This window comes from Diplotaxodon limnothrissa, linkage group LG17, assembly GCF_057381915.1.
Source record: "Diplotaxodon limnothrissa isolate DT_005_m linkage group LG17, D_limnothrissa_male_GT1.1, whole genome shotgun sequence".
Taxonomy (NCBI): Eukaryota; Metazoa; Chordata; class Actinopteri; order Cichliformes; family Cichlidae; genus Diplotaxodon; species Diplotaxodon limnothrissa.
In genome coordinates, this window is record NC_140612.1 from 31,820,242 (window position 1) to 31,839,119 (window position 18,878).

General features: G+C 40.9%; 1 protein-coding gene across 1 annotated transcript in view; it reads left to right on the forward strand.

Annotated features, from left to right (window-relative positions):
- The first annotated feature begins 18,678 nt into the window (after window positions 1–18,678).
- Window positions 18,679–18,878, forward strand: part of LOC146615256 (ninjurin-2-like) — a 34,208-nt gene continuing 34,008 nt past the window's right edge. The window contains exon 1 of the mRNA XM_085376592.1: window positions 18,679–18,774. Within this exon, the coding sequence (XP_085232718.1) occupies window positions 18,679–18,774 (96 nt within the window). The remainder of the gene's footprint in view (window positions 18,775–18,878) is intronic.

Below are 18,878 nucleotides of genomic sequence, written 5' to 3' on the forward strand. Positions count from 1 at the left end.
TCCTTTAGGCAAAGAAAGAATTATGAGGTTGCAAAAACAGGTTAGCCAAGTACAGACTAAAGCAGATAAAGTATACAAAAGCACTCCTGAATGCAGGAAGTGTCCGTAAAAATACAGCCTGTGACACTCAAAATGCAAAATGTGTCTTCATAGGAGAACATATTTTGTTCCACAAAGTTACAGGCCACAACAAAGGCATCTGCAGTTCCTGTGAAGTGACAATGCTGCCCATCGATAAACATTAAACATTTCTATAAGCTCAGGTAGCATCCTGACCCCACTGTGCTGTAGCGTGCAGCTAATCTCATTTAAAGGAGCAGTTGGGCATGTATGCATATTTGCTTTCTTGCAGTGAGTTGGCTGAGCCGTCAAGCAAGCCTAATTAAAGCTTAATATCCTAATGTGTGCATCCTAATATATTACATCCCAGAGTATGTTATTATAACTTGAGGCACACAGAGAGTTTATGGAGAACATGCATGACCGAGATACTCCAGTCTGCTTTCCCCCTACACAACAGGCTGAACAGGCTTAATGTCACTTTTCCTTTTTATTACTATCTGACTGGTGTTGGCGAATATGGATGACATTCTGCTAAAATTTGAATTTGTGGAAATTGCAAGAAGAGAAGAAAAGCTTCACATAAATATTTAATGTATAGTCATGAGAGAGTTCTCAGTTATCTCAGATTTAGTCAAGGAAATCAGTAAGCATATCACAAAATGTCAAAATAGTCTTTTCACCTTTAACTATCATGTCTCTAATTCCAGGACAGTTGTTTATGCTTTTCAAGCATAACCTGGAGAGAACTGAAAGCTTCTCCTTTTTTACCATTGCAGTCATTTCACAGGAAGTCACTTTGGTTTGCATTGTAAAACCTGGAATCCAGTTTGCCTGGAATCCATTATCTAAAGAATTAGACTCATTTGAAACTCTTTAATTGTTGTTCAGAGTGCAGGCAGTCGCAGGAGAGCTACAGTCATGGAACAAAGAAAGCACAAAGAAAGCACAAACTCTGTCAATTCTAAGGTTTTACATATCAGGACATAACAAAAACAAATCTGGTCCTCAGCAGGTCTTAAAATTAAGTTACTATAACCTCAGATGAACAACAAAATATGACACATTACACTGTTAGTATGTGTTTAGGAGGAAGTAAGAACATCAGCCATGATTTTAGATAAGCAGTTGTTGTGCTGCGCATCAACCAGGGGAGAGCTATAAGGTTATTTCTGAATATTAAAGCCTACAGTGAGAAAGATTATTCAAAAGTGGAAAATGTCCAACATAGTTGCCAGTCGTTCCCAGGATTGGAAGTCCCAGAAAATTCTCCTAAAGGTTAGGTAATATGCAATGCTCAGAGAAAATGGAAAAGCCCAAGAGCTACATCTCTATAGGCCTCACTTAGCATGTTAATAATGAAAGTCCAATGAGAAAACAACAGGACATCTATGGCTTGTTTGGAAAGGTTGCATGGTGAAAGCCGCTTCTTTCTAAAATGAGCTTGGCAGCAGATTGGCAGCAAGAGAGTAAAGTGGAGATGTTTGGCCATAATGCACAAAGCCATATTTAGATAAAGCCAACTGTCAAACATGATGGTGGAGGGCCAATGATTTTGGGTTGTTTTGCAACCACAGAACCTGGGCACCTTGCAGTCACTGAGTCAAATACGAACTTCTTTGTATACCAAAGTATTCTAAAGTCAAATATGAAGCTATTTGTACAACAGCTAAAGCTTGGCTGAAACTGGGTGATGTAACAGGGCAACAATCCCAAGCACAGAAGTAAATCTATAACAGAATGACAAAAAAAAAAAGAAAATAATCATGGTGTCGTAATGGTCCGGTCCAGTTTAAGAAGCACGCGAATAAACAAGTGCCCACAAACTTCAATGATCTGAAGCAACATTGTAAAGAAGAGTGAGAAAAAATTTGTCCACAATGACATGAGAAATATTGATAAAGTTCTAAACTGGTGCTAAGGGTGGTCCTACAAGCTATTAAATCATGGAGCGTACTATATTTACACACACTGCTTCTGCATTTTGGCTCAGTATTTGTTAAGCAAATAATGACACAGTGTAATATGTCATGTGTTCCGTTCATCAACGGTTACAATTACCTAATTCTAAGCCCTGAAAAGGACAACATTTTTTAATGTCCATACATGTATGATCGTAGAACAGACAGAGGGTGTACTTTTCTTTTTTTTTTTCACCATGACTGTACATTCAAGCAGATCATTTTCACAGAAATTCAGTACCTTAGAGCTTCAGGCAAGCTTCATTCACTGACAAAGGGTTTTCTGAAACACACAATGCAACACTTCAACCACTTCCTTTTTTGTCATTTCTCTTTATGCCCCAGTAACCTAGTTTTATCTAACTTTGCTTCAAACACAGCGCTACCCCACTCCAGTCCGTTTTGCTTGTCCAACCTGTTTTTTCAACGTAATCTGGGTGCTGTTAGTTCTAGTTAAATGAGCCGCCATAAATCTGACGTTTAAAAAAACAATAATAATAATGATTGAAGTTATGCCAAAAGCATGAGCAATTTTGTTTGCATTTATAATAACACTCTTAAAATAACACTCTCACTCATTTTTTTTAATATTAGAATGACAACACTATTTTCATAGTCACCAGGAAATGTGATTGATTAAATTCCAGTTGGCTTATTCCACCCTTTGGCTATACTGACTCCACTACAACAACATTTCATATTATCCCCAAGTTTTACTGATAAAAGTGCAACGTTTCAGTGTTATCTTTCCTTCTATATGGTCTCTTTAAAATGCATTTCATTATTTTTCATCCTTAACGGGAGGTGCGGGCCGTGCTTTTCCGCAGTATGTGCTACAGCTTCTTTTTTGCGGAGCTTCTTACACCTCATAATGATACTAAAAGAGGTTTCTATGTGTTACAGTGCACGCTGTTAAAAACCATCTTACTCTGGCCCTGAAACTCACCCACTCAGCACATGCAGAAGCAAGCAAAAGAAGAAGCTGGAGACCAAAGCTGAACCAAGAATATGTAAAGAGGAAATATGCAGAGGGCTGCTGACATGGCAGTGCAAGTACATCAGTTACTGGTGGGTGAATCTTCATGCGATTTGAATGTATCTATATGTAAAACATAGTGCACAATAAACACAGTATGGGTTCTTGTGTCACGTGTTTGGTGATGTCAGAAAAAATCTGACCTTCCAAGCAAGTTCCAGCAGGCTGGGGAATTTGTCGAAACTTGGCTCAGGTAGTCAAAATAAGCCTGTATGTGTATCTTTCACTTAAATAAACACCAGGGTACATCTTCTTGGCAACCTGTCTTTGTCACTGCTGCATCTCTTGCATGGTAGATACACCAATTTTTATATACTCTTGCATTTTATGTTCCTCTTTAACTGTTGCATCATATATTACCGTAATTTGATCAATGTGTGAGGCCTGTGACCAATCAGATGCTGGTTGGCTGCTATGATTACTAACTAATGCTTCTCTGCACTTAAAAAAGAAAAGCTAGCATTTGACTAATTTCTTGCTATTCTAACTTTGCCTTCTGTGGGTGTGGAAACACTTAGACTTATTTAAACGACTAATTTCTGCATTTTGAGTGCACTGATCAAGGACTGGAGCAGAATTAACATAGGAAGAGAATAGCATGGTTAATGCTTTTAAGGTCCTTTCTTTCTTTCTTTTTCTGTTTTGCATCGAAACATTAGCTTACCCTAAACTTATTTGAATTACAGCTTCCAACGAAAGTGTGTGGGTGCTTCTGAGTGTCAAAGGATGTGCTTTAAAAGCTCTCATTTTGCAACACTGAACCTGTCACTTCCCTTCTCAGTTATACTGCATGCAGCTCGCACTTTCTTTCTCTCTTTCTTTCTGAGTGCCTTTATGTGTGTGTGTGTGTGTGTGTCGCTTTTAAAGAAAGCCTTGCACTGAGAAGGAAAAAAAAGGCTCAATGTCTGGATCTACTGTGCAATGTAGGCTAATGTTTGAGATAATTAACTAATTTAGTGGCGTGTACTTGCAGTCAAATGGAATTGAGGACTGAATAATTGTGCAATACATTTTATTACCAGGTAGTGACACTAAAGAGTCCAGTCTGTTATTGCCAAAGTTTGATTGCACTTTCACTCCATTCCATACATCTCCACACAGACTTGTTAGAAACCCATTACTCTGCTATATATATATATATATATATATATGTGTATGTATATATATATATATATATATACATACACATATATATATATATATATATATATAAGAGCCTTCATCAGGAACTCAATGGGGATGTGGCGTACAACACTAGAGGCCAACTCCAAGCCCATAGCACAAGTCACCATCAAGTGCGGGATCTACCAAGGAGATGCTCTGTCCCCACTGCTGTTCTGCATAGGCCTGAACCCCCTCAGTGAGATCATTAACAAGACTGGCTACGGATACCGACTACGGAACGGAGCAGTTGTCAGCCACCTCCTGTACATGGATGACATCAAGCTGTATGCCAAGAGTGAACGAGACATCGATTCACTGATCCACACTACCAGGCTATACAGCAATGACATTGGAATGTCGTTCGGACTGGAGAAGTGTAGTCGGATGGTAACAAAGAGAGGGAAGGTAGTCAGAACTGAGGGGATTGAACTACCAGAAGGCAACATTGCAGACATAGAGGACAGTTACAAGTACTTGGGGATCCCGCAGGCAAATGGGAACCATGAAGAGGCCGCTAGAAAGGCTGCAACCACCAAGTACCTGCAGAGGGTCAGGCAAGTCCTGAGGAGTCAGCTGAATGGTAAGAACAAGATCCGGGCCATCAACACGTACGCCCTGCCCGTGATCAGGTACCCTGCTGGGGTAATAGGCTGGCCAAAGGAGGAGATAGAAGCCACTGACATAAAGACAAGAAAGCTCCTTACCATGCATGGAGGGTTTCACCCCAAGTCCAGCACCCTGAGGCTGTACGCTAAGCGGAAGGAAGGGGGCCGGGGACTGGTGAGTGTCAGCACCACAGTCCAGGATGAGACAAGGAACATCCAAGAATACATTGGGAAGATGGCCCCAACTGACCGAGTGCTCAGTGAATACCTCAGGCAGCAAAAACCCAAGAAAGAGGAGGGAGACGAGGAACCATCATGGAAGGACAGGCCCCTGCACGGTATGTACCACCGGCAGATAGAGGAGGTGGCTGATATCCAGAAATCCTACCAGTGGCTGGACAAAGCTGGACTGAAAGACAGCACAGAGGCACTAATCATGGCAGCACAAGAACAAGCTCTGAGTACAAGATCCATAGAGGCTGGGGTCTATCACACCAGGCAAGACCCCAGGTGCAGGCTGTGTAAAGATGCCCCAGAGACAATCCAGCACATAACAGCAGGGTGCAAGATGCTAGCAGGCAAGGCATACATGGAACGCCATAACCAAGTGGCCGGCATAGTGTACAGGAACATCTGTGCCGAGTATAACCTGGAAGTCCCGAGGTCAAAATGGGAGATGCCCCCAAGGGTGGTGGAGAATGACCGAGCTAAGATCCTGTGGGACTTCCAGATACAGACGGACAAAATGGTGGTGGCTAACCAACCGGACATAGTGGTGGTAGACAAACAGAAGAAGACGGCCGTAGTGATCGATGTAGCGGTTCCGAATGACAGCAATATCAGGAAGAAGGAACACGAGAAGCTGGAGAAATACCAAGGGCTCAGAGAAGAGCTCGAGAGGATGTGGAGGGTGAAGGTAACGGTGGTCCCCGTGGTAATCGGAGCACTAGGTGCGGTGACTCCCAAGCTAGGCGAGTGGCTCCAGCAGATCCCGGGAACAACATCGGAGATCTCTGTCCAGAAGAGCGCAGTCCTGGGAACAGCTAAGATACTGCGCAGGACCCTCAAGCTCCCAGGCCTCTGGTAGAGGACCCGAGCTTGAAGGATAAACCGCCCGCAGGGGCGTGCTGGGTGTTTTTTTTTATATGATTACCTCTCATTTAGCTCTCCTTTTTTCTAATTTGCAGTTAAGAAAAAAACCCTACCATGTCATATTTAACCTGCTCATGTGCCCGCAAATGAGCACCTTTAATAGATGGCTGTGTGACAAATGACATCCAGTCACAATAATCCTCTGTATCTTTTTGCTTCCTGGTACCTCTTGGGTGTTAAATCTAAGCATTTACAAATACTTCATAGCTGAAAGGTTTCAATCGTAGAATTTGCTGGGATATTATTTAATGAAATCCAACTGCAAAATGCAGCTGAGAGAAGCCAGGACTCATAGCATGTGTGTGCTTGTTCACACCACTGTGTGCTCACATGTGCTGTAGTCTGCAGTCTGCCCTAAAGCCACATTGTAAAAATAACAGTGGCCATAAATGCCAAAGTGTTTTCATGAAATAAACTGTAAAGCCAATAACACAGGCTAAACCTTTCAGCTTTTTCCACTTACTAGGTTTGCTAAAGAGACAGCTCAAGGTTCAACTGTATCCTGTCAGAATAAATATAAAACGAGAGTGCAGAAGCTGTAAATGGGAGATGAACTGTGCCAGGGGCTCAACAACTGGCTGGACCAGACATGCAAGTGTTCATCAGAAAAGCAGTGTCACTGGATTAAAAAGGAGCGCGTAGCAGGTGAAATGTTTTACATATTACCATTTTTAAGATTTGTAACAACAAAGCAATGAGTGGGTGCACCATTTTTAATTATCTGCAGCTTTGTTTTAAAATTTAATTTCCTGTTTCAAAGGGAAAGTTAACTGAAGCCACATGAAAATCAGATTTCACTTTCGGAGTGTGTGTTTTTGTGCAAATAGATGTCTGCAAAATGTGTCCACTTCCACTTTACGCTTCAAGTAGGGGTAATTTTAGACACAAGAAGAGGCATTATCAGCAATTCTACAATAGGAATATCAAAGCATTTGCTTTTCTAAATTGTTGAGGACCTTTTATTCATATGAGCATGTGATTCATTTTGTATGCAGTCTGCGAGACGGTCTCCCACATTCAGTGCTTTGCCAACCTCTTTTATCAAAGCCCCCTTGCTGTGTGTGAGTCATTCAAATTTACAGCACCTTTGGAAACATCGAGTCATCATTGGAAGAAGAGTCTGCATCTTATAATAGAGTATAATAGATGCTGCGGGAAACCAGGCCAGAGACACACTTAAATGAGTAACAATCAATTGTTGACCCATTTTTCTTTATAACTTTTCTAAAGCTGTCAAGCCTTGTCAGTGCTTTAACGTTCTGCTTGAATAGCAAAATAGTTGTGAAGGTAAAAGTAATAAAGAACAGAGCCGAATTTTATAAAAGGCTGACTGCACTCATAAACTATATTTAAACAGCTGTCATTAGAAGTGGAGGGTTATACTTTTAAGTTGCTGACAAGACCACAGCCAAGATTTTCAGTTAATAGATTAATGTATGTTAAACAAACAGGATGTTGAGGTTTTGCAGAGATGTGACCACTAACCATGTGAAGTTAACTTGTTAACATTTTGGACCTGTATTGATAATGGTGACAACGTTGGATCAAGTTAATAAGGCCCAGTCACACAAGCCTAGAGACAAATATACAGGCATTTGGCAACCTCCAGTTATGAGGTTTGGCAGGATGGGCTTTAGATTCTGTTTTTCTTTTTTTTGTGTGTTAACGTATCTGCTTTTAGCCTCAGGTGGAGTTACTGGATTGGCACTGTGCCTGTGAGTGGAAGTCTTCCCCCCCGGCTGTTCTCCCCCCACTTGTCTCCTACTGTTTAATCAAGCTGGGTATTTCCAGGCAGATGGGTGCCACAGTTCTCTGCCAGATCATCCTCGCTAACACTCAGGGCTCCAAAGTTTTCAGTAGTTTCTTGTGCTTACCCCTGTTTAACCTCCTTGCGATTACTTTGGTTCCAAGCAGACAGCCACAGAAACCTGTAATTTGCATGTATGACGTCAACTAGTCTATAAACTCTCACCAGCTACTCTCCGAGCAATTGCAAGACTGTAGAAAGTGAGGGACAAAACGTAATGTCTGCAGTTCTGAGGCACAATTTTCACTTTGATGGTGAAGGTTCTCTATTTCCAATTTGCGATGCACTTTTTCAAATTCTACTGCCGTTTGGAGAGTAGTTGGCAAGTGTTTGCAGACATTACAGGCAATTTGCCAGTGACCAGAGCAATCACAAGCAGGTTTTTTGCTGCAGCGCCCTCTTTGCAACTCATTTTACCTAGTAACAGTTAGCAACCTTCAGGAACCACTCACCACTCATTGTCTAATTGTTAGGTGATATTTATAGCTCAAAAAACATCATTCAAGCTTTCCATAGGTTTTAGGCAACATGACTGATATGTTTTTTTCATTACTTATACTTTCTTTAGCAGCAGAAAAACAAAAACAAACTTTAAACAGAGCAATTAGCCAAGACTATAAGTCGAACATTAAGCTGAAGTGACTGTAAAACAACTAATCACTCCCTAATAAAGAGTCTCCTCAGCTTATCCAATTTAACACCAGTTAGTGAACGCAGAAGAGGTTTAACAGTGTAGTTCCCACTCACTCTGACCTCTTTAACCCTTTAAAGCCGGTGGTGTTGTGCGCATGCGCTGCGTCTGCGCAGAAACATTGGGTAGGATGTTTTCTCAGATAGGAGGGATTCCCAGAACACCGGAACCACGTAAGGTAGCGCAATAATATTTTTTGCATATAAAACCAGAGGAGTTGTACTTACATCTTATGCCATCAGCTTGTCCTAAGTCACAGTTTCCTTCCACATATAGCTTTGCAAAAATTGCATAAAAAGCGCTTGCAGGAACAAAAACATAATTTTCCAGAGACACGCTTTGCCGATCCGATCAGCTGTTTGTAACACTTCCTAGTTGGAATAGACGTCAGCGCGAACTATCGCATGTCTGCCAGTACCTGCCTGAAACCGGAAGTGACGTCATTTTCGCGGAAAATGTAGTTTTTTACTTGTAGGCCGCATAAGCCTTTACTGGTGTTTTTAAAAGTCATGTTTGACATTATGCTTTTCTGAATAGTTTCTGTGATGCTTAGAACTCAAATTGCACTGCTTTAAATAGTTTATTTTGATGCACATGCTGTTTTCTTTGCAAATTTGCATTCTAGGATTGTTTTTAGTTTTTTCTGCAGTATATAAAAATTGGTGTATCTCAAAAATAAAAATATGAAGACACTCAAAATAAATTTCCTGTTGTTGTAAACAATTTTGTGCAACTTTTTTGTATTTAAAGTTTTGAGGGATAAAGCTCTTAAATTTCTCTAAGTAGAAATATATGTAAAAGACAAAACAAAAACAATTTTCAATTTTTTTGTAGTTTATTGCACTTTTTTGCAATTTATGTAGTTACTATGGACTTAATGCATACATATTATTAAAATTTGGGCTATAACAGATGTATTGATGTATAGCAACTTGAAATGCTCCCAAAAATGGCACTACAGCATGTAAAAATATAAAGTAAGCTCTGGCGGACTTGGTTCTATGGTAGGTCTTAAAGGGTTAACTACTATAGGTCGAAGCATTGTTTTGTTCATTAATGCCAAAAACTTGTCACAGACCAAGCTTTAAAAACTCAGATGCACTATATGTATGTATGTATACTATATGCTTGTTTCATACAGAGATTAGTGTGCTTGTATGTGTATGAAAAGACTCAAGTAAAAATGGCAAACTACAACAAATGTCCTGAGCAGGTGGAAGATGAAAGTGTGCACCTGCTCATCTGTCAGTGAAAACAAACTAGCGCTTTGATCTGTTACACCGTCATCCCACAGTTCCCCGCTGCATCGGATGTGTATGTTTGTCTGCTAATGCGGGCATTACAGTGTGAGTTTTGTTCGGCCCAGCGATGCTTATGGTATCAGATCAAGTAACATGTTTAGATGTACAAATTCGCCTTATTAACTTTGAAATTGTGAAGAGTTTTATCCTTCCAGCCAGAGAGTGTGCGTATTATGGGTATTGTGGGGAAATTGTACTATTGGGTATCTGCATAATAAATCATAAATCAATGTAAAGGTTAAGACATTTAAGTTTAAGTAAAAGCTAGTGAAGCAGTATTTATGCTTTGGAGCACGTCATGGAATGTAAGTGGCTGTAATGGCTCCCGATGTGATGGAAACATGACTGTGTGCGCGCGTGTGTGTGTGCACGCATGCGCATTACTGCAGTGAAAACCTTTGGAGCATAAAGGCCCTTTTATCAGTGCTTGGATGAGAGACTGGTACTGTCTGCTTAGTGTGCATGTGTGTGTATGACAGCAATGTACAAAGCGAGAGGTCAGTACTGCCTGGTACTCAGCTGCTGAAGCCCTATCTTTGTGTGTGTGTGTGTGTGTGTGTGTGTGTGTGTGTGTGTGTGTGTGTGTGTGTGTGTGTGTGTGTGAGAGAGAGAGCGCGCGCGAGAGAGAGAAAGAGACAGACAGAGAGAGAAAAAGAGATGGGATGAGAGCATGAACAAATGACTAATGGCACAAAAACAATGCATAATGACAAAGTGTCACATCACAGCTGATTTTAGGTTTTTTGGAGTTTGAATCAAGTCTTAGGTCATTTAAGACAAGCCCAAGATAAGCTTCAAATGAGGTCTCAAGCATTGTCTCAATTAACTGTTTGCTGTGAATGGAAGCAAACAGCCTGCTTTGTTATTGTTGCATTGTCTTTCACAGTTTCCATGCCCACATGGCTCACTTGCAGGCTCCTTGATTCCAGATAAGATTAAACAAAAGCAGCTTCCTGTGTCTTGCTGAGACTTGCCAACTAAAATGTCAGCTGTTGCTGACAAATTTTATGCACTGTAGCTTGCTGGAGATGAGCTTATATTAGCAATATACATTGGTTAATAAATTGCTAAAGTGTTTATAAGTACTGAGGTTAAAACCGATGTCGTATAAGGTGCTTGCCGTTGACATTACGTTGAGCCCACTTGTCTTTGTGCTCCTTTTTTGCGCAGGAGCACTTAGATGCATGAACAGAAGGAGCATTGCAAACCCCGAGTCAAAGATACATCCCATAATGCACCGGGACACATATTCAGTGTTGAATGTTTGGGGTCTTTCAACATCATGTAACCTCACTCAGCCAAGCCAGCCAGGGTTGATCAAGTCCTGGCTTGTGTTCCAGCAGCACTGGCCCACAGACCATTCCCCCTGATTCAAAGCCATCTGGAAGCCCTCCATGGCAGACTCGATTGCTTTCCTTTTTGTAGCCCTTGAGATCCCAAGTAGCTCATAGACCTTGCACAGAGGCTTACAAGAAAAGCCTCTGCACACCACTTCGATAGGCTCACACCATGCCTTCCAGATTCTCCTTCAATACAGGGAGAAGCCTCCTGTTATTAGTGGGCTGATACCCCTTAAACCACAGCCAGTCACTGGCATCACATCATAATTGGACAATCCCTATGTGGTTGAGATTTCACAGTATCCATAGTAGTCTGCAGTGAACATTTCTTGAGAATAAACAAAATATTATTTCAATTTTGCATTAGTATTGTTAACTATTAATTATCTATTAGTAAATGTTCAGATAAGATGTCCCATGCTTTTTTAGAGGGCACAATACCACCTGGACCCAAACCCAGACTTAAACCTTTAGTTTGTGGATCCCTGCTTTGAAGACTTTAGATTACATTTTAGCCATCTTGGGTTTTTTTGGAGGAAGAGACATGCCTACTTGGAAGACAGTGAAGTGTTAAATTATCAGTTAATATCAGTAAACTTGGTGAGAAAGGGCATCAATATGGATGCATTAGTGGTGAGGAACATTCAAATAAAATAGTGGAGTTTCACTCTCAAAAGTACAAAGTACAGAAGGACTGTTAGTGCAGTTAACTACACAGCATGCCGTAATGTTTGACCGATAGTTGCATGCTTCTCGAGGCACCAGCACTATAACCACAGTCAGGAGGTACAGTTCAATGATTTGAATTACCTTAAGTCATGCTCAGATGCCAGCATGATGATGAAAACCAATTCTTTCAAACTCCTTGCACCAGCAGTAATGAGGCATTTTTCTGTTGTTTATGTATGGCCTGTAAACTCATATCTTCTTGTAATTTTGTATCACATGTGCATTGCCTTTTTTTCTAATGGTTTGAACTATTTTTCCACCTAGCTTGAGTTAGTCAAATCAATCTCTCCCTAGGGTAACTTTGGTGTAGTTCAACTTTTTCCAGCTGGGTACATAGAGGTGTATTCAAAGTAGCCTCCCCAACACTGCTAAGACTGTAGATGGCATTAGTTGCCTCCATACATGTGTGTGTCCTCGTTCACGTACACAGGACGTCCCAAACAAGGACACTTTCATAGAAAAATTGCTTCAGAATGCTAAGTTTGCACCATGCTGCCATTTTAACATATTTACTTATGTTTTTCCTGCATTGCCTTAACCAAGATCTTGCAGGATAATTTTAGAAAGTGCACACTGCTTCTTTTTGTTTACAGCTTGCATATAAAAAGAAAGTCGGTAGTGCTCTCTAAAATGCCTCCCATTGCATTCCCAGTAAAGGGCTCACAGAAACAATTCATACCTTAACTCCTCATTATGAGTGTCATGCCTGCAGCTCTAAGTAGATTTAAAACACCACATGGTCCTTCAAGGGTTTCTGAGGGCGAACACTATTCACCCTGGTCCATGTGGTGTGTGTATCACTTTTACCTTGACAAGTAACATGACTCATTTTTCATCCAATTTAAATGGTTGCGTGCAAATCACAACAGAAATCTGCTTGGATGCTATAAATAAAATACATTCCATTAAAAGTATTCCAGTTCCGGGCACTGAAGTCTTTTAGCTCCCATTCAGTGTTTTGCACGGTATTGTAAGTGATTCACAACAAGTCAAGTCGAGTCAAGTCAGTCTTATCTATCTAATCCACTATCACATATCGCATTTGCCTTAAGGTGGTTTAGAATGTGTACAAAATTCAGCCCTCTTTTGTAATTCTATTATGAATTTGGAAAGGGAAGTAAATACCTCTAAAATACTCTGGGGAGGAGCACAGATCCCACTTTAAGTAAAGAAAGCAACACCTTCATACAGCATTGTTTACAGTCAAGCTAAACTGCTACATGAAGAGCTAAAGCAGCACAAAGCTCTGGGATTACTGAAGCAAAATGAAACACATGAGCTTAAGCGCTAACTGCTCTTTAGTTCCCATTTGCACATTCAGTAGTTAAAAACCTCCTTGTTGAAGGTTTGAACTCAAGAAGCTTCTCCATAAAGTGCCATTTTATCTTTACAGTGAAACACTATTTTTGAGAGGGATTACACATTTAGCTGCTGGTCAAAAACCCACTGTAGGTCTCTGTAAACCATGGCAGTAAGTAAAGATTTTAGCCCATAAGTGGAACTATTTTGTCTCCACAGCAGGTATTATTTTAAGCAAGAACTGGGTTAAAGTCAGCGTGCTCTCTAGCTGGCACAGTCCAAAGACTCTCTGTTTCTAGGAACCGAAGAATGAAAAGGTTTGGCTGAGTAATGAGATGTCTCGTGTAAACAGTGGTTTCTAGGAACGATTACGGAATTTTAAAAAAACTTGTGGGCACAACAGTTGGCTTTTAACCTCTCATTTACGGATTAACTTGGAATCTATTACTTAAATGGGCCAACAAACTTCACATAAGTCAAGTAGCCCATTTCAGGCTGTTAAATAATTACTATTCATCTCCAAATCCCTTAAAGACGACAGATGTTTAATTCTGGAAAACCACAGAAGCAAAAATAATTCCTCGGACAGTGTCAGCTGAGATTAGTACAGTTCCTGGAAGCTGAAAGCAGCAAACTAAAAAAGAAGTGAAAGGGAAGATATTTCTGCTTTTAACCACACTGACACATATCTAAAATTTGAGAGGAAAAGCTCTGTAGCAAAGATATATTGCATAATAATTCTAGTAATGCTGACACAACCATTCAGTGGTTGTATTGTCCTTTTATTTTAATTAAATGTCATCTGATTTATCTCTGGTGTTAGTTTCAGTTTCAAGCATGTTAGTGTGGCGACTGCTCCTAAAGGACATCTTTGTTTACAACGTCAGGCTATTTTTCGTTTCATGATGTGCCAAATGTTTGCAGTTGGTGAAAGGTCAGGACTGCAGACAGTCACTTTCTCCTATGAAGCCATGCTGCTGTAACAGATGCAGTTACATTAGCATTATCTTGCTGAAATATGCAAGGTTTTCCCTAAAAAGGAGAGCCTGGATGGGAGTGTATGTTGCTCTAAAACCTGTATCTGCCTTTCAGCACTCATTTTGCCTTTCCAGTGTAAGATGCTAATTCCATATGGTTTTGAACTGAAGGCAGGTCTCTCTCATCTTTAGTTTTGAAGAGCGTTCCAATTTGCCTCAGTTGATTTTATTGAGCTTTGGCCCACAGACATTTCTGGATGATGTTCATGTACGGCCTCCTCTGTGCATGATAGCGCTTTGTAGATGGCACGGTAAACTGTGTTGACATACAGTGATTACTCAAAGTGCTGTGATTTTGATCAAAGAATCATCCCTGTTTTCGATGTAGTGCTACCTGAGGACTGAAGATCACGACTATGCAATATATATTTTTTGCCTTTGAGCACAGAGATTTGGCCACATTATTTTGATGATATTAGGTACTGTAGATGCTGTGTTCAAACTCTTTTCATTATTTTACACTTAAAAATGTTCATCTTGTTCCACAAATTACAGAAAGGTTTTTGCAGTCTTGTGAACTAACTTCTATCTTTACTTCTGAGAAACCTGGATGCGTTTTTATATCCAATCATGTTAATAACCTGTAACCAATTAATCTAATTAGTTCAAAAGGTAGGCAGCACGGTGGCACGGTGGTTAGCACTGTTGCCGCACAGCAAGAAGGTCCTGAGTTCAATTCCAACATCAGGCCGGGGTCTTTCTGTGTGGAGTTTGCATGTTCTCCCCGTGTTTGCGTGGGTTCTCTCCGGGTACTCCGGCTTCCTCCCACCGTCCAAAGACATGCAGCTTGTGGGGATAGGTTAATTGGATAATCCAAATTGTCACTAGGTATGAATGTGAGTGCGAATGGTTGTCTGTCCCTGTGTGTTGGCCCTGCGACAGACTGGCGACCTGTCCAGGGTGTACCCCGCCTCTCGCCCTATGACAGCTGGGATAGGCTCCAGCGACCCTGAAAAGGACAAGCGGAAGCGAATGGATGGATGGATGGATGGATAGTTCAAAAGGTTCCTACAGCTCTTTCTTTTTAGTAGCACTTACTTACCAGCCTTTTATTGTCTGGTCTCAACCTTTTTTTTAGATCTGTTGTTCAAAATGATTGAAAATTTTCCATGAAACAGTAAAATATCTCAGTTTTTTTGTATTGCTACATTGTTTCTGAATTTGCTGTGTGCTATGTTCTCTCACTTCACACAATGAAACTCTTCCCTTCTGAGATTTTTGAGGATTTGTGTTTAGAGCAGTTTATTTAGTTATTTTTGACCTTGAATGTTAATGTCTTTAAAAAAAGAGAGAAGAAAACACTTGCTTTGTTGAGTTAAATACGTATGAGTGAGAAAGAAAGAGAAGTAAAATAACAACAGATCATAAGTTTGTGCCGTTGCTGTATTTGTTTATGGAGGGTTATTTTTGGTGCCTTTTTCAGTTCCTGTATTTCTCAGTCAAGCTCTAACAGAGGCCATTAAATTATGTACTATAATAAACCTGTTTTTTTACATTATAAAAGTTTTGTTGTTCTAGTCCTAAATGGTCGCCAGCTAGTGTATCTTTGGATCTGAACAGATACTAATGGGTAACATATCGAGAGTAATCTGTAAGCCAGCTGGGCTAAATTTAAAGTCAGAATTTTTCAGTGTAAGTTTTTCTTGACTAGAGTTTAAAATGGGCTGGGACTGTCACATTTTGGATGATTCTTTTATTTACAGTATGTTTTAGGTACTATATAGATGGATTTAGATTTAGCACAGATTAGAAAGCTGGCCTGTTTATTTGTTGGATATTTATCTGGCAACAATATTTTAATATGTCTGGGCTATTGGATGGAGTCACACCTAAATTTACACAAAAGTCTTTAATATTTAAATGATCATAAAAATTGTAGCTGCCTGTAAAAAACAACAACCCCAAAACAAATTCTAACCAATAAAAAGTGTCAGGCTGGAGAATGATTAACAGAGAGCTAAGACGTAAGTTGCACCTTTGGGTGATAATCTTTTTAGGGTTGTCATTAGACTTGTCATTTGTTGTAACATAAAGCTGCTTTTAAAGCTTCACAGTTAACCAACAAAAAAAATCACTGTCAATGTCAATAAATGACTCATTTGTATTCATTTAAATGAATAAAAATGCGATTTTAAGTCAACTACAGTCAATCACCTGTTAGCTAACATAGCAGCTAGCTGGCTAAACTTAGCTTATTTTTTGCTAACATTGTCACCAGCAAGGTATTACCTCATGTCACATAATTATTAACTATGTGGAGTTTGTAATGTAATTTTTGTTGTATTTCTTTACTGACGTCACTAATTAGTAGACTCACTTTATCATTTTGTCAAGTCATTATAAGTCGTTGTTTATGTTTCTTACTTTAAGTGTTGTAGGTGGGGAGAGGAGGTGAATTATGTAAAGGGACTCTGATGTTATGTGGTAAAATAGGCTGAATGGAAATCAATACACAGGCTGTTAGAGGCAACCAAAACAGTTGTGGAAAGCCTAATATTTCTTAAGTGGTATGAAAAATGTTACAAAGTTAACCTTGAGAGTAGCAAAGCATTTCACTCATCAATAGTAGTCTGCAGCCAAGCAGATAGTTTTGGTATAACGTGTCCAGTTTTTGAGATAGCTGCATGTTGAAATTATATGGCCTGTGTCCACATAATATACACTCAACAAAAATATAAACGCAACACCTTTGTTACTGCTCCCATTCCCCATGGGATGGACGTAGAGACCTAAAATTCATTCCACATACACAATATAACCATCCCTCCCAAACAGTGGTCACAAATCAGTCCAAATGTGTGGTAGTGGGCACATCTGCTATATTGAGATAATCCATCCCACCTCACAGGTGTGCCACATCAGGATGCTGATCTGACATCATGAGTAGTGCACAGGTGTACCTCAGACTGCCCACAACAAAAGGCCACCCTGGAATGTGCAGTTTTATCTCACAGCAAAATGCCACAGATGCAACAAGCAATGAGGGAGCGTGCAATTGGCATGCTGACAGCAGAAATGTCAACCAGATCTGTCGCCCGTGCATTGAATGTTCATTTCTCAACCATAAGCCGTCTCCACAGGCGTTCCAGAGAATATGGCAGCACATCCAACCGGCCTCACAACCGCAGACCTCGTGTAACCACACCAGCCCAGGACCTCCACATCCAGCAGGTTCACCTCCAAGATCGTCTGAGACCAGCCACCCAGACAGCTGCTGGAACAATTGGTTTGCACAACCAAACAATTTCTGCACAAACTGTCAGAAACCGTCTCAGGGACACTCAACTGCATGTCCGTCGTCCTCATCGGGGTCTTGACCTGACTCCAGCTCGTCGCCGTAACAGACTTGTGTGGGCAAATGCTCACATTCGATGGCGTCTGGCACGTTGGAGAGGTGTGCGCTTCACGGATGAATCATGGTTCACATTGTTCAGGGCAGATGGCAGCTGAGAATGTCCCAGTTCTTGCATGGCCAGCATACTCACCGGACATGTCACCCATTGAGCATGTTCGGGATGTGCTTGACCGGCGTATACGACAGCGTGTACCAGTTCCCACGAATATCCAACAACCTCGCACAGCCATTGAAGTGGAGTGGACCAACATTCCACAGGCCACAATTGACAATCTGATAGACTCCATGCGACGATGTGTTGCACTGCATGAGGCAAATGGTGGTCACACCAGATACTGACCGGTTCTGGGTCCCCAGACCCCCAATAGCGCAAAAAACTGCACATTCCAGGGTGGCCTTTTGTTGTGGGCAGTCTGAGGTACACCTGTGCACTACTCATGATGTCAGATCAGCATCCTGATGTGGCACACCTGTGAGGTGGGATGGATTATCTCAATATAGCAGATGTGCCCACTACCACACATTTGGACTGATTTGTGACCACTGTTTGGGAGGGATGGTTATATTGTGTATGTGGAATGAATTTTAGGTCTCTACGTCCATCCCATGGGGAATGGGAGCAGCAACAAAGGTGTTGCGTTTATATTTTTGTTGAGTGTAGTATGGAGCATAGTTTCACAGAGCCTGGGCTCCTTGAATTTAAAAAGCTGCAAACTCCCAACAATGAAGCCTCAGTGCTTTACTGGGAGCACACCTGACCTCAGTTAATTTGACAGAAATACAGCAATGCGTTTGTTGTGCAAACAGGCACAAATAGACACACAAAATATGTATTTGTTTTCGAGCCTTTTAGAATTTTTTAATAGATTAAAGGAGAGAATACTGGCAAAAAAAAAAAGACAGTGGGAAACTGAAAGAGTGCAAAGCGAGAGTCAGGCACAGGGAGAGAGACCAGGGTAGGCTGAATAAGCTGTTTGTTTGTCCCTCTGTTGTCCACCCTGGGCTTGCCTTGTGCCTGGCGTCCAGGGTGATTTCCCTTCACAACGACCACTGCCGCTCTTGCATTAGTATTTTCACTGCTGTGAGAGTAGCATTCAAGGGTGTACTGTGTTTAGTTGCTTGCTCCTCAACGGGCCTCATTATGCAGGGAATGGGAAAGACCGAGAGAGGAGAGCAGGGCCGAGACATCGACCTGACATCGCTGAGATCCACCATGCCAGCCAGCGGGCCCCTTCAGGTTAGTATACTTAAAAAGGCAGAAAAACTTATAAATAACTATAGATGAATTGCTTATTTTATTAAGCAAAAGCATTGCCTTCCTATCTGCCTTCCTTTTATTTC